The 21,877-nt window shown below is 40.1% G+C and overlaps 1 protein-coding gene across 1 annotated transcript; it reads left to right on the forward strand.

Annotated features, from left to right (window-relative positions):
- The first annotated feature begins 862 nt into the window (after window positions 1–862).
- LOC134570893 (zona pellucida sperm-binding protein 2-like) lies at window positions 863–10,678 on the forward strand. Its single transcript, XM_063428885.1, is given in 19 exon segments — window positions 863–964; window positions 1,090–1,154; window positions 2,479–2,565; window positions 2,815–2,900; window positions 3,744–3,884; window positions 4,000–4,038; window positions 4,147–4,329; window positions 4,961–5,057; window positions 5,131–5,312; window positions 7,283–7,409; window positions 7,480–7,652; window positions 7,720–7,811; window positions 8,059–8,099; window positions 8,102–8,185; window positions 8,267–8,456; window positions 8,648–8,780; window positions 9,845–9,938; window positions 10,220–10,309; window positions 10,516–10,678. Coding segments are annotated over 19 exon segments (2,097 nt in total). The 5' UTR covers window positions 863–899; the 3' UTR covers window positions 10,644–10,678.
- Window positions 10,679–21,877: the final 11,199 nt, after the last annotated feature.

A 21,877-nucleotide genomic window follows, 5' to 3' on the forward strand; every position in this document is an offset into this window, starting at 1 on the left:
CCTGGGAGAGACTACAGCGGTGGTACCACTCTGGTTACAGGTGCTCCGTTACACCTGCTGTACCTCTTTTTGTGATTGTTATCAATGGTAAAAATCATCTAGAGGCAGAACAAAGGAACAAAAAATCTGAAAGAGAAATTAAATGTGACATAAAGACAAATTATAATGTTGTTCTACAGAAAAGACTAAAAAGTAAAGTCACTAATACAAAAAGGAGTAAAAGTATTACGCCTAAGAAAAGGCCACATGCACACCAAACTGGCACAAACGTGAAGGTGAATACGACAAATTTAAGCATACCTTTCTATAATGACCCATTACTTCAATGCAAAATGTTTAATTACTTTGGATGTTATTCATTAAACTCCAAATCTAAATCCAAAAGGCAATGTTTAGGCTAAAGCAACTACGCTGTGACTATAGCAGAGTTAGAGGATTTTTCAGATGACCTTTTTTTGCCCAAGTTTTGCTTTTATGATTTGAATCAACAACAGTCAGAGTTTAGTGGATAATCCCTTTTTATAGCTGTTGGATTTGTTGCGGGAAAGATCATAGAGTTAATCATTAAATTCTGGATTTAAGCAATTTAAATGTTAAAATTGAGTTTTAAATCGCCACGCTGGTACTAAAACTGAATATTTTTAAATCAGTTGTTCTAGCCTCATTTTTGCAATTTTGATTCAATTCGCTAGAATTCTGAGTTTAGTGAATAACCGAGAATGTGTGTAATTAGAATGACTAGTGAGAAAGGGTTAATTCAATTAACTGCAAACCAGTTAGTGGCTTAGCCAGGTGTTATACACTATATAAATCAAAGGTATTCAAGTGGGAGTGTTATATTGCTCATGAGGTGGGAGGAATACTAACCAGCCTTGAGCCCTGTGTTTGGATTTTTACAGATGGCTCATTCCTTAGGTGGCTCAATGAAGCCCAAGTTGATGTCAAATTGTGTTCTTGGCACCTGGTAAATCTTGTGGCAGATATGTTGACTAATTTGCTTTATTTCTTTCTTTCTCAGAATCTCCTTTCTATAACTCTTGCATGTGAGCGTCGCATATTTATTGTTTTGTAACTTTTATTCCGTTGTAGGTGTTTCCTGCTTATTTGCTTACTGTGTAAGCTTTCTGATGCTGCAAAGACCCTGGATTTCCCAGGTAATCACATTATAAAATCGTACATGCTTTGCTATTAAAGGAACACTATATAGCACTTGGATTACAAAACTAATGCTGTAGTGATTATTTGCATGATCGGTTCCTGGACACCACCTGTAAGGTGCAAAACAGCCATTTTAGTTACCTTCTCCATTGCAGTTCTAGTTTCCAGCAGATTTGTAACATTATAAATTGGGTTAATATGTAGGGGACATGACCCCCAAACCACTCCGCTTAATGGGAGTGTTATGGATGCCAATATTGTCCCTTTAATTATGTATACTACTAGTGAACCATTATCCTGTTTAAAATGACTCAAGTTGTGGGTTTTTGTGCTGTTAGGTTATCTGTGCAGTTCAACAGGATTTTGTGAAACTCTTGCCTTTCTTCGAGAAAACTGAAGGGTTCCTGGCAGTGGCATCCATTGCCAGCATGAAAAGTTAGATCGCCATGTGTTGTGCATGTTTGCATGGTTGTATTTAGCACTGAGCAGTGTTTATGAAACTTGATTGGAAGTATAATTTGCTATGTGAGTGGCTTTTTTAAAAAAATTTTTATTTTGGCCATTTAAAAGCAGAGATTTACGTGTATGTAGGGTTGGTGCAAATTGCTGCCCCACCATGTGACAGCACAATGCCCCACTCATTAATTTGCCATATGGGCCAACGCCAGTTCTGCACAAAGTGTCTTATCAGTGTTTTTAAATTTAAAAAGCCTGCAGCCACAGGCTATAGACACCAGAACCACTACATTAAGCTGGTTCTGGTGACTATAGTGCCCCTTTTAATGTGAGGTAAATTGGAGATTAGTGCCACTAATATACATTAGCTTGCCTACTTACCACCGGATGATGGGCTCTGGCTGCAGTCTGATGTAGAAGAGACTCTCTGGAGACTGTAACAGTGCTCACAACAATTTAAAGTACAGGAAGAAGCTCCATTTTTAGGGGCCACTTACACAGCTCAAGGTCTCTGCCCCAAGGGCCTGACCATGAGTATCCCTACAAGTCCACCCGTGAGTTTGCTCACATGTAGTCTATAGGGATACCAATTTGTGTAAGATGCATTGTGAAGTGTAAAAGAGGGTTTTTCAGTTAAACTCAACTGAAACGCAGTGTAGGCAGATTATAAAATAACCACATTGCATATGAGCTAGTTACTTCTACAGTAGGATGGTTTTGCATTCAGTATAATTCTGTCTCTAATATAAACACAAGTGAGGTGAATTAGTTTTATAGTTGACCTGAAGTATACATTAACTTTCAGCATTTATGTAAGCAAGACTAGTATGTGACAGCTGAAATTCTGGCACAATATCGTTCTAGGATCTGTCTCCTGCCTTAACGATGGACTGCAAATTCAAAAACCCAAAGGAATTCGCCTGACACAATGGAGAAGTCTCCATGTTGTAGGTAAGACTGTTTTAAAGCAGGTTTACTAACTAAAGTGAGAACTCAAGGTGAAATAAAACAGAATTTTAAACTTGTGCTCAAATTGCAAGCATAGCTTCAGGTAGTTTGATTTTAAACTTGACATTTCACTTTGACTTTTCACTTAATTGACTAACCCTGATAATCTCAATGGGTGTCTCTATTGGTCTTGTCTGACCCTTCTGGATTTAATTTATTTATTTATTTTTTCTCTCTTCCACGATCTCATAGATCTTGCTGGAGATGACTCTGCAGGCTGTGATGTTTTCATGGAGGGTAAAGTTGCAAACATTCCTGAAAACTGTATTGAACATGAGGCAAGTCTAAACTTACTAGAACAGAAATGTCTATAGTCATACAACTACAGAAACAGAACCCATATAAGTCTACCAGTTTCCTGCTCCCAAAGAACTATAGATGATTTAGTCCAAACATGGCAAAGGATCTAGTTGAATGTCCCTGACTTGGGCGCCAAGCAATCAAAGACCCTTTCAAAATTCTGTCTAGGCTCCTGTGAGATCTTAATTGTTTCAGAGCTTCCAGAGTCTCTTGTGGCTGTGTCTGGACTGGGTCTATGCAGAAAAAAATACTTTAAGATTAAGTGGTTTTTGGTGTCCCTATAACTATTGTGAACAAAGTTAATTGTGAGTGTGTACATGGTCTCTTTGAGCACTTTGAAAGTGCAGGTCTGTCATTCTTACAATGTACTAGAACTCAAATAGCAAGTAGGACACACAGCCTCGCTCTCTGGGATGGTTTCATAGATGTGTTGTGTAGGGTTTTGTCTTCTAGAGGGAGAAAAGGGACATCTGCAGTCTAGTGGCACCATCTTATGGATGCTGTCTGTACATAATAAGGGTCCCACAAAAAAAAAACTTGGTCTATGGCAGGGTTTTCCAAACTCTGGCACGCCAGGAACTAAAATTCCTATGATTCTTTGAATATGAAAAAATACAGCCAGAAAACCATAGGAGTTGTAGTGCAACAACATCTGAAGGGCCCGAGTTTGGCTAATGCGATGAAATAACATTGCGTACTTCCACACTATTGTGCATGGCTATGTACGAACCTGGGTTTCATCTATTGGGGTAGACGTTAAAAGCCATTCCATCAATAAAATTACTCTAAAAATTTCTTAACCTGCTTCCTGTTTTCTGTAGTTGGAAAAGCGTGTCTTGCATATAGCCTTCAAGGACTTTACTGGACAGGAGAGAGTCACATACAGGGTAGTCTGCAACGACTTGCAGGCAGATGAGGCAATAGAAGGGACAGTAGTAAACTGCACGCAGGACTTCATGATGGTAACTACATCTTCAAGTTCACTATCCCATCTTTATGTTGTATTTAATGTTCAATGTGTCTTCTGAGCCTAAAGATCTACTACACTTTTCCTCCTCTCTCCTTATGCTTATTCAGATCAGGTTTCCAAGGACACTTCCTCAATTTGACGGGGAGGTAAGTGAACACGAAGAATCTTGCCTTGGCACAACAGATGTCTGGCTATCTGCTCACTTTATAATATCAAATAACATCTAGTAACTGACTCAAACTTATCTTGATTAGATATCACAGGCTGTACAAAGTATCCCATCAAAACTCTTCTGGGACATAGGAATTTATGATGGGACACACTACCTGACTGTTACTACAGGCCAGGCATGGCAGATGGGCTACGTTCTGAAAGCTGAACCTGACTTCTTGGTAATCCAAGCTTTCTTCAATGCATCTGGCCTCCAAATATACAAGGTAACTACAAATACAAAATGGATCTCGTTTCAAAATGACAACTTGGAAGTTGCTATACCGACATGAACAAAACACTTTCACTAAACTGTGATTAAAATTCCAGTGCTAACACTTAAAAATAGAAAAACTTGCCTAAATCTATAGCTGGCTTTGTTAGACTAAACCTTCCCACTCCTGCATTTTATCTTAACCTGTATCTGTTAATACATTCATGGTTATTCACTAAAGTGAGAACATGACAACTTGGGCCAAAATAACTGTAAACTGTTTCAGTCTGCTTTAAAGCTAAAATTCCCTCTTGAATTCAAAGCAATCTTCACTTCACAAAGTGAGATCTAAAATGCCTGGGAGTCATTAGTTGCATAGTGTACTAGATTTTGCACACAAGACTGAACTATAGCAAAAAAATGTATCTATAGTTGAAGGCAACTCTGCTTTCCCCTCACACAGTTCATATCAGTACCCCATTCTGGAGTCACTGAATGCCAAAGTAGGTGAAAACTTTAGTTTCATGTGGCCCATGCTTCCTTTCTCTTCTCTCTTAAGGAGAGTTTGTCAGGTAGGTACTATAGTATGTTCTACACTAAATGAGACCTGGAATAATTGTCCAAAATTGTCTTCCCTTTGCCAGATGGAAAATCAGAATCTGTATGTTGGAGCTGTTCGTCTGAGTTCTAGATTGGGTGCTCCAAAGATTGTTGTCGATGTCCCGTTGGTTTGTGTTAGAAGTAAGTGATTCTCTTAATTAAGCTAATACAATGTGCTAAAATTTTTACAGCTCATGATGTTTTTGTCTGGTAGGTCCCCCCACCTGTAACGAAACACACATGATCTTTGTGATTCCACAATTTGGCGGGGTCCTAACAAGTATAAACTTGAATGGAATGGACATCCCACTGGATACCCAAGCACTTCAACAGTATGGAATAACTTTAGACCGTCTGAATGGTCTTCGTCTATATATCAAGACAAATTCCCTAAAGGTAACAAAGCTGATGGCTTGTGTCGGTCACTGCGAAATGACCGATCTCCACTCAATATGGCGAAAATATTGCTTAAATTAGCTGGGTTCTCAAACTATTTCTCAAATGATTCTCTACATAGAAAGTGGAAAGAAATATAACCACCAATAGAGTATTCAAAACAATCCACTAGTTTACAATTCTAAAATTGTAAGATTCCCAATAAACGGGATCTATAGTGTCCATAGAACCTTATATAGGGGATAACCCTTGAATATATAACAAATATTTAGGCTGAAGGTGATCACAAGCCTAAGTTAAGCCTGGGAACACCAGAAAAAGGTTCTGAGTCTTGCCCATTAAATAATAAAAAGACCTTTATTATACAGTATAAATTCCCCACAGAACAAAGGAAACGTATATAAAATACTAACACTTCTAATAAAGTATCCAGGGGAAATTGTGATCTTGTATCTGGAATAGGAGTAAGCAGGTATGTATGGAGATTGTGCACTGTTGTACTCAATACACATATAACTTTATTAGAAGTGTTAGTATTTTATATAAGTTTCCTTTGTTCTGTGGGGAATTTATACCGTATAATAAAGGTCTTTTTTTTATTTAATGGGCAAGACTCATAGAACCTTTTTCTGGTGTTCCCAGGCTTAACTTAGGCTTGTGATCACCTTCTGTCTAGTTTACAATTCTCCAGACTACCAGATTTTCAGATTGTAGCACCGTCTCTGATCTTGCGTGGTATCAATACTGTCAGTGATGGCCCATTGTGTCTGGAGTGCTAAGATTTGATTCTCCAGGGAGGTTATTCTAGAGTTCTGAGTAGTTGAGGAGGCCTCCAGCAGGGTTATCCGGGAGGTAGCATATTTTATGAAGGCCATGTTGGCTGCAATATTCACCTGCAGCTCTGCCAGCATTCTTTTCAGTTTGTCTGCCGTGACAAGTTCCCTTGTGGGAGGTGTAGTGTTGGGTGACTTCAGTAGTTGATCCGCAGCTCCCTCACCTGGGTCGGGAGACTTTTTCCTCTGAGAAGCAGGAGGATTCGTCTTCATCACCATTTTGTCCCCTGGTGATTTGATTACCTCGCAGTAACTTTAGTTTATCGGGCCTCTATCTGCTCTCGTTTTTTTAATTTAATTTTTTCACGTTTTGTCCCCCCAACTGTTGGACTGGTTTGCTGCCAGGTGGGTACCCCTTTTCTGCCGCAATCAATCTGTCTGCTCTCAAGAGCACGTCTGCTCAGTTCCACTATTGGAAATTGCTGGTTACTAGAAACATTGTGGGAGAATTTTAAATTTTTTTTTTCTGAACTTTTCTAAATGTCACAGAGCTCCTTGTATCTCCACCAAGCTTGCAGTGTGGGGACAATAACAAGGGCTGAGGACCATAATGGAGAATAAGGGTGTTGATCAGCCAGATTAAACTAGCATGCAAGAAGTGGGGGACTAATAACTAGCAAATGCATTACACTCACTATACTGATTATGGGCAAAGGGTGATTAAAACATAAGAGCAATCTGGGGACCTACATAGTGTCAATCTTCAGCCTCCAGTGATGGTGACTGCCATCACACTAAACTTAACGTTCTACCTTATTCTGACTGTTTTCAACCTTATGAAAACCTTTCAAATGGGGATACCACTCGAGGCACCTGTGTAAGGGGTGTCCATGGTTCATGCATACTGTCATGGCATGTTAACTATTCTGTTGTATGATTTAGCCCCCCTTAAGTGGATGGCATGTATTGACATGGATTTTATTCTGTGAATAGATTTTAAAAGCTCTTGCATGAATGTGGATAAATTGTCACATAAAAAGTAACTTTCCTTTGCAAATATGTTGCAGTTAAAAGGCATTAGACATCTAGTTAATCATGTATGGTTAAAACCACTTTTGGTGTACAAGCTGCATTTGAAGGGCAAAGTAACACATGCTCTCATACACTTTTTTTTTTTTTTGTGTGTGAACTTCTTAGGATGATATTATTGATGGCAATCACTGGTTCTCCTTATCGTCACTCCTCTTGACCTTCCAGTTAGGAGAACTAACTGTTCCGATGCTACTGACACCAAAATGTGTTGTTGTTGTAGATACACCACCAAGTAAGTCTAGTAACTTTTGAATGCCTTGACACTAATTTAATAAATAAAATCTGACCAAGTTATCTCTTAGTACCAAGCTGCACGAAAAATGGTTCCATGATGTTTGAGATTGCTGAAGGCTTTACGCAACCAAAGATTAACTTGGACACTGTAGTCTTTGGCGATGGCACATGTCTTCCAATGAGGAAGACTAGTAGTCTTGTATACAAAGTACCACTGAACCGTTGTGGGACTAGAAAAATGGTAAGTGTAATAACCCTTATAGTAAATGTGTGCACATGTGCAGACTCTCACAATTTGATATTTTCAGTTTGTAGATGGTAAAATATTTTATGAAAATGAGGCTCATGCTCTTTGGAAAGACTTCCCTCCCAGACAAATCTCCCGGGATAGTGAATTAAGGTATGTTGTCTAGATTTAATCCCATGTAGCTGTATCTTCTGTAATACAGAGAATCCTACCGTAAACTGTTACATTTTACCAGTTAAAATTATTCATAAACTGAATTCTATTCCCTATAGGGATTAACATATTCCATATAAACAACCTTATGATGTTCAGTCTGCTGTAATAGGATTCATAATGACCATTTTTTGCAATATGGTCATGTATGTGAAATATACAATATCTTTTATCTTTTATCTTTCAGAATTACTGTCCGATGTAATTACAATCCGACTGCAATACAAACTTGACTGTAAATGTTGTGACTCTTCCACCTCCTTTGCCCACCATAAGTCAGGGTCCTCTTGTCTTTACACTTGAGCTTTTCAAAGGTATGTTGCTGATCACCGCTTTAAAAAAATCCCATCTTATACAATTTTAGAACTACTGTGACCTTTATAAGTCTCTTTTAGATGACTCATTTGGCCTTGCCTATGGTGCTGGCCAGTATCCAGTTGTGAAAATTCTGCGGGATCCCCTCTACTTCGAAATAAGCGTTTTAAACCGTAATGACCCAAATATTGAACTGGTGCTAAATGACTGTTGGGCAACAATGTCTCTAGACCCAACTGCTGTACCTCAGTGGAATGTGGTTGTAGATGGGTAAGTGTTCCAAGCAGTGTGGGCACTGCCTGTTGTAGTGGGATCTCAGTGAATAGGGAATTACCATGTCAATCTGTGCCTTTAGAAGCTCTAACCAGAGGTGTGTGTGTGTGTGTGTGTATATATATATATATATATATATATATATATATATATATATATATATTTTTTGTCCCTTATCCATTTTGTAGCTGTCAAGAAGTTAGAGATAACTTTCAAACTGTGTTCCATCCTGTTCTCGGAGTATCTCTACCAAATCATAGGAAAAGATTTGAAGTGAAGGCTTTTGCTTTTATGACTGGTGGGCAGGCCTCAACTAGCTTGGTAAGTGGTGGTCTAATTTAATTTGGTGTTTTTAAAACCAAATTCTGCAGGGATGTATATTTGTTGCACGCTATCAAAATTTATAACATATCATCCTGCATAGAACTCTCCTAATCTTGTGTCTTTTATCAATTTTTCTCACGCTAGCTGACCTAACCCCTCAAAAAAATATGGGGAGGGGGGGAGAAGGAGGGGGCGTATCTGTCAAATTCTCTTTAAGAGTGCAATGAATGTAATATTTCTAGTAAATGTTATCAAGGGTTTTATATGCTAAAATGTAAATTTCAAACTTTAGTGCCACTGTAGCCTAAAATTCACTTTGGGTTCCTATCAGTTTTCACTCGGTGAATAAACATATAATGCAATCCAGGGGACTGACTAGTTTACAGACCATCAAACTGCATGCAAGTGCCTACAACACTTGTCCTGTCAGGTGTATGGCTACAACCCTGAAGGTGCTAATCAATCAGCCTATTTTGTCTCCTGCACCAGTATTGCATCTCATAGACCACATTCATTCGTGTTTACACCCATTATTGGCTTGTGATGTACAAGCAGTCTTTTGGCTTTTTTTTTTTTTTTTTCTAAAACTAATAGGAGCCCATGGAGGAGCCCATCTAACCGCCATGTGGCGAGGCATAAAGACCAACATAACCACAAATGGACTAAATTTAAACAAAGGCTTCCGTTGTGTGCAATATAGGATTGTCTGTTTGCAATCAGTCTGAATTTAAAAGCTTAAAAATTGGACCCAGAATGAAGGCTCATGCGTTTCAAATAAACGACTGTCCCTTGGATGTAGGACTGCATAATGAAAGGGGTTAAAGTGAGTGACCCTGCCTACACAGGGTCTCTCCCCTCACCCAATAATCACATCCCACAGGGGGGAAAGCCTTCTAGCTCAACGTCTTGTCTTCAGCTTTACTGGGGGGCGAACTTATTATTCCCCCTTTAGGGAGTCTGGTAGAACTGTTTAATGTGATCTTTCTAATACATGAGATGGTATTAAAGCTGTGGCTTATGTAAATCTTTACCTAGTGTCTAATGTATTTTGTTTCCTGTAGATCTACTTTCACTGCAGTGCTTTAATATGCAATACTCTGAACTCAGATTCCTCCCTCTGTACCACAAGGTGTCCAGCATCCAAGAAAAAGAGGGGTAAGTATTGGATGCTTTCAGTACAGCCTACACCATCTTACAATGCTTTGCTGTGAACTCCCTTGTATTCTATCTTCTAGTGAGTCTTATGTGCCCTCTAGTGGGGGAGAAAGTGCTCCATGTACCTTGACCCAAACAAAGCTGATAGAAACTTAACTGACTTTCTGCCCTGGTACAGCTCTCCAGCGGTTGATAATTTCCTTTAGTGATCTGCCTAATAGGAATTGTCTGTAGATCTTGTCATACACTAGGCTTAACCTCTCACTTTCTCTTTAAACTAGATGAGCAACATGTCCTTAAAGACGCATCCTTTGTCAGCCTTCCTGGTCCAGTCCTACTTACAGCTCGAGCAGCTTCAGTAAAATCTCAAGGTATTTTATTTTTTTGTGGGGGTACAAACTATGCAGTGACTCTAGAAGTGTATTCTGTCCACTAATTTAACAAATGTGTGCTCAAACTGACTCCTTCCTGTACTATACGGCTTCCCATGGGTCAAGTTGCAATAAAGATCCCACATTGCCTCCCTGTTGTGCACTTTCTGCCGGTCTAAGATTCTGATATCTTTCCTATTCCACAGGTGAAACCAACCTCCTGGAACACCTGACAATTGGACTCCTACCTGCCCTTGTACTTACTGCCGCGATAGGTCTTGGTGTTTGCTTGCACGTCATTTTTAAATGGAATGCACAACACATGGCACAATGAGCACTAAAAGATCATTAATTTTTGTAATAAACTTGGAAACAATACTTGTCTTGTTGGTAATTCTTGGTTGTTATTTTAGCAGTAAAGGGAAAGCCAGTAAAAGCTTTGATTACTCCTCTAGCAATCAGCTTAACCCCTTAAGGACCAAACTTCTGGAATAAAAGGGAATCATGACATGTCACACGTCATGTGTCCTTAAGGGGGTTAAAGGCAGCTGGTCTTCCCTCTTGTAGATAGTCTAATGTTAAGACTAGCATGTGGGCAATGGTGTATTTAGAATTTGTGCTGCCCTTAGCAGGACAGTGCTTGAGCACCCCAATTTAAATTTTCCCCAACCCTTCCTGTCAAGGCTGCACTTTTGACTGACAGATGCTCGCTCACATGATGGTTATGGTTTTTTTTTTTTTTTTTTTATTTATATATCCATCCAGCCTCCCTGGGAGAGCTGGAATGAATTGATTACCTGCAGCCCAATGGGGCTGCTGCATGGGCAGGCAGATAAGCGGAGTAGGCGGTGATGGAACTTGAATCTTCCTCCTCCGCTCCCTCGCACGCCGTTTAATGAAGCCGGAATAGGACGTCACTAAACTGCGCAGAGGGAGCTGAGCAGGAAGAGCTCAGGTGAGCATGCTCCCTCACTGCCAGCTCTTGAGCCCCAGGACACGAGGCAAACAAGGGATCTGCCTGGGCATTTTGGGTTTTTTTTTTTGTTTGGTTTTCCCCAAGGCAGATGACTTGTTTGCCTTGTGGAAGATATGTCCCTGCATGTGGGTCTCTACACTTTTGAGGAGGGAAGAGTTGAACATAATTTAAGGCATCAATTTATAGGGATACATCTAGATAGACTTCTTTGTTTTATTAAAAAAAAAAAGTTAGCAAAGGTGTTGGAGGGGAAATAAACTTTGATATAAACTGAGAAAATGGAGGCCCTATGATGCTCAAGAGCAGGGGTAGGTAACCTTCACCACTCCAGATGTGAACTACACGTCCTCTGACTTGCCAGTAATCTAATGGAGCATTATGGGAGATGTAGGCCACAACCTCTGTAGTGAGGTCCTAGACCTATGTAGCCTGTAAATCAAGACAAAGTAATTTTGAATTGCTCTTCTTTAGCTGCATGAGTAATACACATTATTGCTGTGTGTATATATATAATGTCCTTTTAAACATATATTCCACTACAAATGATAAAGTGCCTTTTTTTGGTCCATTTATATAAATGTGACATACATTACGATCAAACACAGACAATTTTGTCTAAGAGTATAGAACGAGCAAACTGAAGTGGTTAAGACTAAACAGATGAAGGTTCCACAATCCAATGTTGCTGTAAACTTTGACAGTCTCAGCTCTGCTGCTGACTTGCTTGGTCAGCTCTGGTTGTATAATGGTGCTATATTTGTGCTCAACTGTGTTTAGCAATACTATTAAGTGGCCATCCTTTTATAGTCACAATTCTGATTATCAGCCCAGTTAACTTTATTTACATTGCTAATATTTTGCAAATTAAAGTCAAATGGAAAAACTGAGGCCAAAATAGAGACTTTATCCAGGTTTCTTTTTTTTTCCTTCCCTCAGTTTACCAGTATCCAATAAAGTCAGCATAATTGTTTTTTTTTTTTTTCAGTGAACGCTTAATTTAAAATGGTGGTTTTGGTGATAAAGTTGGCATTAAAATGTATCTTGATTCTCTATTTAACCAACCTACTCTGCCCATTTGTGTTTGACACTGTACTCCACAGAATGGTCTTCTTCCAAAAATGGCAGACATTTTATTAACAATCACTAATATCCAACTAAAATGAAACTAACCAGTTCTGAAATCAGGTGTTGCCCATAGACACTTAACAGGCCACATAAACATACTGTGAATAGTGCTCACCCATGCACGAAATACCACAAACTGACTACATACACAAGCAAAATCCAAATCTTCCACAAAGAACAAAGCCTGTACATACAGGTAGTGTGTAGAACACCATAAACCTCTCACACCATCTATACAGACCATACACACCATGGACTGTGGTCATCGTTTTAACCATTTGGTAATAGTTACCTGTCATCACCTTTTTTGTTTATCTGGGTTCCAGAAGGAGTATAGTCTCCGCACAATAAGAAATCAAACTATATAACTTGGAGCGAGTTTCTTAATACTCCAAACCAGGTGTTTGGCCTATTTGATACATTAAATACTACACCTAGAAGATTTGGCTCTCCTATTTCCCACATGTAACTTATTGGAAGCCTTGAAGGGTTGTGTGCCACCTTCAAGGCACAAAAGACCGTTTAGAACCTATATCTATAAAAAGGCTCTAATATGTGAGTTTATTTTCAATCACTTATTAAATATATCCTTATTAGTTTAATTTTTTTAATGTGTATTCATCAAACCTTTTTATTTGAGTGGCAAGTCCCAATTGTTACCTAAGAGTTGCACTTTGTGTTTTAAGGGAATACTAGAAAAGCTACAATTTCAGGGGAAATTGTGTGAAGTGTTCTTGCCTCCACCAGTAGTCTACAACTGGAGTGGGCGGAGTAACTGTTATTATTTATATTGCACATTTTATTGCAACGTTGTTGCCCAAAGTGCTTCAGTTACAATTAAACATAGTTCTACAAACCATTAGCAGGTGCAAAAGGCCCTGTCTATGACATCACTTGCTGCTGCAGCCTTGCACAGGTCAGAGTATTTTTGCGGTTGCCATCTTCAAACGGTCATATTTTAAAAACTATAAATCCTACAGTGAAGAGCTTTATATTGTGAGAATCACAAGACCCAGACCTACATTTTGATGTATAGTATGTCTCTGCAATATTAACAATGAAGGCACAGTCGCAGTTTAGATATTGTCCGTCAAATGTGAGCTTTGCAGAGTGGAGTTTCAATGAATGTCAATGGGTGGCGTGAGTTGCAAACAAATGGTTATATTGTAAAAACTATCAGGACTATGGCTTAGCCGTGGACATTTTTAGTGGCAGCAGGGATAGCTGAACATTTTGATATAAGATTTGTGTAGGTGGGCCTGAAAATGAGGGAGTGGTGGCAGTTTAGAAATCATGTCCTGATTTTTCAGCTTTTGCCAGCTCCCACTCTAGCTTTGCCATTCATTCCTATGGGACAAATTTCGCCACAAGAACGACGATATTCCGAGAACCATACGGCGAAACGTTCCACAAAGTAATAGCAATCCGATCGGGAACAATCTGCACGTTTTGGTATATTTTTGTCTATGTAGTGTAAAAACTGTGGGAGGAGTTAGGGTGGCAAATTTGGCAATAATAATAATATATATGTGAGAACATTAAGTGGTCTTGCCATGCAAGAACACTTAATTACCTAAATTTTGAGTCCCTTTTTGTACTACTTTTCATTTTTGGTGGGCTGTTTGGAGTGTTTTCAACTGGTGCACTTATATTCATCCTCAAAAATCACTAAAAAGCACCTAAAGTCACACCACATTGTATTTTCTTTTACACAAGCAAAATCCTACTCACAAATGTCCACACAATACGGCAGAGAACAAAGCATATACAGCACTTCACACAGTCTGCATAAAACTAAGCATCTCAGCCAAGGTATACACACCACGCACATCCAGGCCCAAACTGGCAAGCAGTTTTGGGAGCGGCATTGTAGCATGAAAAGTGCTGGCCTGGAAATATCCTGATGGGCCGTGCAGCCACTGGATATTGATATTGCTTTAGGGTAATCAGGGACTGTGGTCCTTCAATACTGCACCAGACCTTGCCCCTGTGAGTTCTCCCACAACCAGCTTGGAGGAAGTGAGTTCAGATCACTTTCTCCCAGCAAACAGGGTGCCGCGTAAGGAGAGGGAGTTACAGAAACAGAGGACAGGGAACAAGGAAGACTAGGTAAGCCAGCTCCCGCCGTAACCCATTAGTCTAGGTAAGCCAGCTCCCGCCGGACCCCAGGGAAGCCTCCCTTCTGTACCCCAAAAGTAAGGAAACAGGAGGGTGGCTAAAATATGTAAATTATTCATAATGTTTGTGTCTGTGTTGATGTACACACAATCCATGGCCTCGGTGCAAAACTGATACATGGGCTCCCCCATCCCCACACAGTCAGAAACATACAGACATACAGGCACATACAAAAACACACATATACAAAATGTTTTCTCATCCTCCTGTTTCCTACCTTTTAGGTGCAGGAGGGTGACATTCCCTGGGGTCCAGTGGTGGCTCAGGCTGGTGGAAGTCAGAGTTCCCACTCTGAGTCCCTCTCCTTCCTCCCACGTGGGCTCTCACTGATAGCTGGAAGGAGTGACGGCAGTCACTTCCTCCCAGCTGTTATGTCATCACAGGGGGCCTTGTCACGCTGTTAAAGCGCTGACCGGGCCCCCTGGATATTCATTGCCATCGGGTGGCCCTAACAGCATGGGCCACCCGATCGGCCCCTTGTACATGCAGCACCGGCGGCCTGCCACGCGGGATGGGGCCACAACACATGTCGGCGGGCAACCGGGCGCAGGGTGTAGAAAAGAATGTAATAGGTGCTCACTACAATATTATATACAGGGTGTTTATAGGCAGCGGTAACTGATACAAGGATTCCCAGCCTTGTGGAACAGAGTGTCAAAATAAAAAAGAAAAGGAGACCGCACCCCAAGTAATTTTAAAGTAGTATACATACACAAAAACTTTTTCAAGTTGTTCACAGTCAACCTCCGAGATAAAAACAGAGAGGAAATACAATAGTGCAATATGATATGATAAATGAATGTGATTCTAAAGTAGTTAAATCAGAGTACACTCTCATTTGATAGAGCTGACTAGGAGCTCTACCATAATTCGCATGGACGGAACAATCCCCGTCTAAGGATATATGTAGGAGTAGGTGTCTCCAATATTCCAGTTTCGGTGCAATCTGCAATCGGAATAAAAAAGGCTCCAATAGTGAAGTATCTACTGGTAACTTAAAAAAATTAAGAAAAAAATGTAGTACTCACATTTACTAGAGCAGAAACTTGCTCTAGTATAATCCGCTTGGGTGGGATGATCCCCACCTGACTAGCTGTCTCTCCCTGTGTCTCCCAGCACTGTATTCACTACCTCTTCGCTGTGACACTGAAGGCAGGCTGCTCTAAACACAATCATCGACTGGCGACAGATTTCAGGGCGGCTGGGTCCCCTGGAGTGATGGGCTCAGTCGCAGCTGCGACCGCAGTATGTACGCCACTGGTCTGTGTATAGTGTGTACATAACTCTGTGTGTATGTGTCTGTGTACCTGTGAATCAGTGTGCACCAATGTATCTGTGTACCTGCTTGTCAGTTTGTGTGTTTACATTGTACCTGTGTTTCTGTGTGTGTGTGTATCTGTACCTGTGTGTAGGTGTTCCTGTGTATCTGTGGGACTCTGAGTGTGTGTCTGCGCGCGTATATAGCTGTGTGTGGCAATGTATACATTCCAACACTAACACTAACACTGCACATACCCCTGCAATCCAACGCGAACACTGCACACAAACACACCTCTCCAACCCATGCTAACACTGCACACAAACACACCCCTGCAATCCAACGCTAACACTGCACACAGACACACCCCTGCAATCCAATGCTAACACTGCACACAAACACACCCCTGCAATCCAGCGCTAACACTGCACACAAACACACCCCTGCAATCCAGCGCTAACACTGCACACAAACACACCCCTGCAATCCAATGCTAACACTGCACACAAACACACCCCTGCAATCCAATGCTAACACTGCACACAAACACATCCCTGCAATCCGACGCTCACACAGACACAGCCCTGCAATCCAATGATAACACTACACACAAACACATCCCTGCAATCCAACGCTAACACTGCACACAAACACACCCCTGCAATCCAATGCTAACACTGCACACAAACACACTCCTGCAATCCAACGCTAACACTGCACACAAACACACCCCTGCAATCCAACGCTAACACTGCACACACACACCCCTGCAATCCAACGCTAACACTGCACACAAAAACACCCCTGCAATCCAACGCTAACAATGCACACAAACACACCCCTGCAATCCAACGCTAACAATGCACGAAAACACACCCCTGCAATCTAACGCTAACACTGCACACAAACACACGCCTGCAATCCAATGCGAACACTGCACACAAACACAACCGTGCAATCCAATGCTAACACTGCACACAAACACACCCCTGCAATCAAACGCTAACACTGCACACAAACACACCTCTGCAATCCAACACTAACATTGCAAACAAACACACCCCTGCAATCCAATGCTATCACTGCACACAAACACACCCCTGCAATCCAACCGATGCAAGGATTTATGCTGCCACATTCACTTTTTTTACATTTTATTTGTCTGTTTAAACATTGAATCATTGTAGGGACAAAAACACTATAGTGTTCGAAATATAGGTTTATATTCCAAACACTACAGTGTTCTTTCAAAAGTATTAATTAAAACTGTCCTTAGTGCTACAAATGTGATCACTGACACATACATACATACACACACACATACATACACACATACATACAGACAGAAAAATAAATAGCAAGAGAGGTGAGAACGGACAACAGCTCAATTAGCCTGCCCTTTGGTCGGTCCGGGTTTAAATCTTAAGCTGGTTTTAGCTCATCTTGTGCCATTACAGAGAGAACATATCTGAAGCATATCAGACTTGTCCCACCCATACAGGCAGTCCAGATCCAAAATACCAGCAAGTTCCCTCTGCACGAGAGATATGGCAACCCCAGACGATCGTTTCAGCCTTGCAAGGTATCATCAGTGAGGTATAGCCAATATCCCTCTAGGCACCGTGAGCAAGGGGTCCACGTCTGGATTGCCCTTTAACCCCTTCACGACGGGTGACGGACAAGGTCCGTCATCCTGGGGATGCCCTTAACGACGGGTGACGGACCTCATCCGTCACGCGGTAAAATTAACCCCAGATCGCCGCAATCGCGGCGATCGTGGGGTTAATGGTGCTCCGGTCTGCCTCTGCATTAGAGGCAGACCGGGAGCACCGGATCGGGCTGTCCCAGCTCATGTGCCCGCTCTGACAGCATGTCAGAGCGGGCACATGTGCTCTGTATACTCACCTCCGCCTCCCTGCACTTCCGGGTTCAGTGTGAAGTGCAGGGAGACAGATCTTCAGTGATCCTGCCCCCTGGTGTTAAAAAAAAAGTTAAATTAAAATCCCACCCCCCCTTTACCCATATTAATAAAAAATTAACCCCTTCCCTGCCAATTGATCACTGACTACAGTGATCAATTGGCAGGGATTACATTTTAATATGATCTGATTTTTTTTTTAACCCCTGAGGGTTAATTCTTTTTTTTTTTTTAACCCTCAGGGGTTAAATTTATTTTATTCATTAATTTAAATATTTTAAAATTATAAATTTAGCTAGCTGGGGAGGGTGGAAGTTAGTGGGGAATTGGGGGATTTAGTGTTAGGCTAACTAGGGGTTAACGTTAAAAAAAGTTTTAAAATAAGCTTTAAAAAGTTAAAAAATTAAGTAAAAAAAAAAGTTTTAATAACGTTTAAGTAAAAAAAACAAAAAAAAACCCTTTACCCAGTCCAAATAAAAATTAACCCCTTGCCTGCCAGTCTATCACTGCCTACAGTGATCAAAATACAGATCACAGTATTATACTGTGATCTAATTTTTTTTTAACCCCTGACGATTAACTTTTATTTATTTTTTAACCCTCAGGGGTTAATTTAATTTAATTAACTAATTTAAATATTGTATAATTAAATATTTTGCTAGCTGGGGTGGGTGGGAGTTATGGGAAAATGGGGAATTTACTGTTAGTGCTGCGTACTGCTAGTTAGGGGTTAACGGTAAAAGAAAAAGCTTAGAAAAATGTTAAATCTGTAAAAAAAAGTTTTACGAAAGTTTAGGAAACTTTAAAAAAATGAATAAGCAAAACAAAAGTTTAAAAAATAGTTTTAAAAAGTAAAAAAAGTTTTAAAAAGTAAAAAAATACATTTAATAACGCTCATTACCACTACACCTGGTACAAGCTAGCGGAAAAATGATCCCACGCTAAGGTTCAAAATATGCCTTTTGAAATACCCTGGGATGTCTTCTTTAAGAAATGGTATGGCTTTATGGAGTATTTGGATTATATAGCCTGGTAAAATACTCTAAAATGGGACATGGGCACAGCGTAAAAATGTAAAGTTTGAAAAAAATGGAATGGCTGTGTCCCAAATGTGCCCCTCCGATGTCCACATATACCTGGCAAAGGTACATACGGGGGTATTTTTGTACTCAGCCGACATAGCTGAGCAACATATAAAGTATTATAGAGTGGTGGTACACATAAGGTTTGCAAAATATACTGTGCAAACTCACTTTGTGTGTCAAAAAGGCACAAAAAACGCTTATTACCACTACACCTGGTACAAGCTAGCGGAAAAATGATCCCACACTAATTTTCAAAATATGCCTTTTGAAATACCCTGGGATGTCTTCTTTAAGAAATGGTATGGCTTTATGGAGTATTTGGATTATATAGCCTGGTAAAATACTCTAAAATGGGACATGGGCACAGCGTAAAAATGTAAAGTTTGAAAAAAAATGGAATGGCTGTGTCCCAAATGTGCCCCTCCGATGTCCACATATACCTGGCAAAGGTACATACGGGGGTATTTTTGTACTCAGCCGACATAGCTGAGCAACATATAAAGTATTATAGAGTGGTGGTACACATAAGGTTTGCAAAATATACTGTGCAAACTCACTTTGTGTGTCAAAAAGGCACAAAAAACGCTTATTACCACTACACCTGGTACAAGCTAGCGGAAAAATTATCCCACGCTAAGGTTCAAAATATGCCTTTTGAAATACCCTGGGGTGTCTACTTTAAGAAATGGTAGGCCTTTGTGGGGTAGTTTGAATTTAAAACTTACGAAGATGCTTGGAAATTGCACATAGGTCCAGCGTCAAAATTCAAAGTTCTGTAAAAACTGATATGGCTTGGTCTCCAATATGCCACTGTAGCTTCACAAAATAGTGCCAAAGACATTCATTGGGGATGTCTTTTTACTCAGAAGACTTAGCTGAGCATAATTTGAAGGTTTTGAACTTAGTGGCACATATGAAATATACAAAATGCCCAGCAAAAATGCAATCCGTATGTCAAAAAATGCGCAAAATTATTTTTTACCACATACTTTGGCATATATTGGTGATTAAATGGGGGCATGCTAAGGCACAATATGCACCTTATGATATACCCTGGAGTGTCTACTTTTACAAATGGTAGGCCTTTGTGGTTTTTTTTTGAACAGTCAAACTGTTATAATACCCCAAATGGAAGCGTAGGCTCATTAAATCCGTCTCTCAAAATTCAACTGTGAATACTGAAAAGGACAGGTCTCCTGTATGGCACTGTAGCTTCACGAAATAGTGCCATAGACATACAATGGGGGTGTCCTTTTACTCAGAAGACTTAGCTGAGCATAATTTGGGGGGTTTGAACTTAGTGGCACATATGAAATATACAAAATGCCCAGCAAAAATGCAATCCGTATGTAAAAAATGCACAAAATTATTTTTTACCACATACTTTGGCATGTAATGGTAAAAAAATGGGGGCATGTTAAGGCACAATATGCACCTTATGAGATACCCTGGAGTGTCTACTTTTACAAATGGTAGGCCTTTGTGGGGGTTTTTGAACAGTCAAACTGTTATAATACCCCAAATGGAAGCATAGGCTCATTATATCCGTCTCTCAAAATTCTACTGTGAATACTGAAAAGGACAGGTCTCCTATATGGCACTGTAGCTTCACAAAATAGTGCCAAAGACATACAATGGGGGTACCGTTGTACTCAGCAGAAGTAACTGAACACATAATAAAACTTTGTACAGGAATAGCACACAACAACTTTACAAAATACACATGAGAAGTTCTTTGTTATACGTTTGTGTGCGAAAACCCCCCCAAAACACAATTTTACTCCAATATTTAGCAGAGGTTGGCGGTAAAATGGCTACGTAGAAAGTGTCAAAACAACCTTAGGTAAATAGCCTGTGGTGTCTACTTTATATAAATATATACTTTTGTGTGGCAATTTTGTTTTATTTTATGGCTATTAGGCTTACAAGACAAACATACCAAATTCTAAAATCGCTCCATATTAAAATTTTATTTTACTCCTTGTGCTTTGTGACCTGTAACTACCAAAAAAAACTTAAAATCCCAGACACATTATATATTCTGTAAATCAGAACAAATAAATGGATTTATTTTTAATTACTTTCCTTAACCTGCACTAATTATGCACACATTATGATTGCAAAAACTGTAAAAAAAAAAACAATATTTTTCATTTTTTTTGCATTTTTCTGTATTTTTTTTATAATAAGTAAGCATTTATATATTTATATGTTATATCAAATTAAAGCCCTTTCTGTCCTTTAAAAAACAGTATATAATATGTGTCGGTGCAATAAATGAGAGAGATGCAAATTGCAGTTGAACGCAAACAGCAAGAAAATGCAAAAATTGCTTGTGTCATTAAGCGTAAGTCAAGCTTCTGAAGCTCTGTCCTTAAGGGGTTAAACTTAAAGAGGGAAAAAACAAGTAGCAAGAGAGGTGAGAATGGACAACAGCTTGATTAGCCTGCCCTTCGGTGGGTCCCTGCTCAGATCTCAAGCTGGTTTTAACTCATCCAGTGCCATTACAGAGAGAACATATCTGAAGCATATCAGACTTGTCCCACCCGTACAGGCAGCCCAGATCCAAAATGCCAGCAAGTTCCCTCTGCACGAGAGATAAAACAACCCCAGATGATCGCTTCAACCTTGTAAGGTATCATCAGTGAGGTATAGCCTATATCCTTCTAGGCACCGTGAGCAAGGGGTCCACGTCTGGATTGCCCTTTAAACTTAAAGAGGGAAAAAACAAGTAGCAAGAGAGGTGAGAATGGACAACAGCTCGATTAGCCTGCCCTTCGGTGGGTCCCTGCTCAGATCTCAAGCTGGTTTTAGCTCATCTAGTGCCATTACAGAGAGAACATATCTGAAGCATATCAGACTGGTCCCACATACATACAGACAAACAATCAGTGACCCATGCACACACAAATTCACTGAACCAATCCAAACTGATAAGCACACAGACCCATGAGGACTGACACCCACACGGACCCATGCAGACACACAAACATTTATCCATGCAGACACATGCACGCTGATCCATGCA

The sequence above is a fragment of the Pelobates fuscus genome, chromosome 8, assembly GCF_036172605.1.
Source record: "Pelobates fuscus isolate aPelFus1 chromosome 8, aPelFus1.pri, whole genome shotgun sequence".
In the NCBI taxonomy this organism is placed as follows: Eukaryota; Metazoa; Chordata; class Amphibia; order Anura; family Pelobatidae; genus Pelobates; species Pelobates fuscus.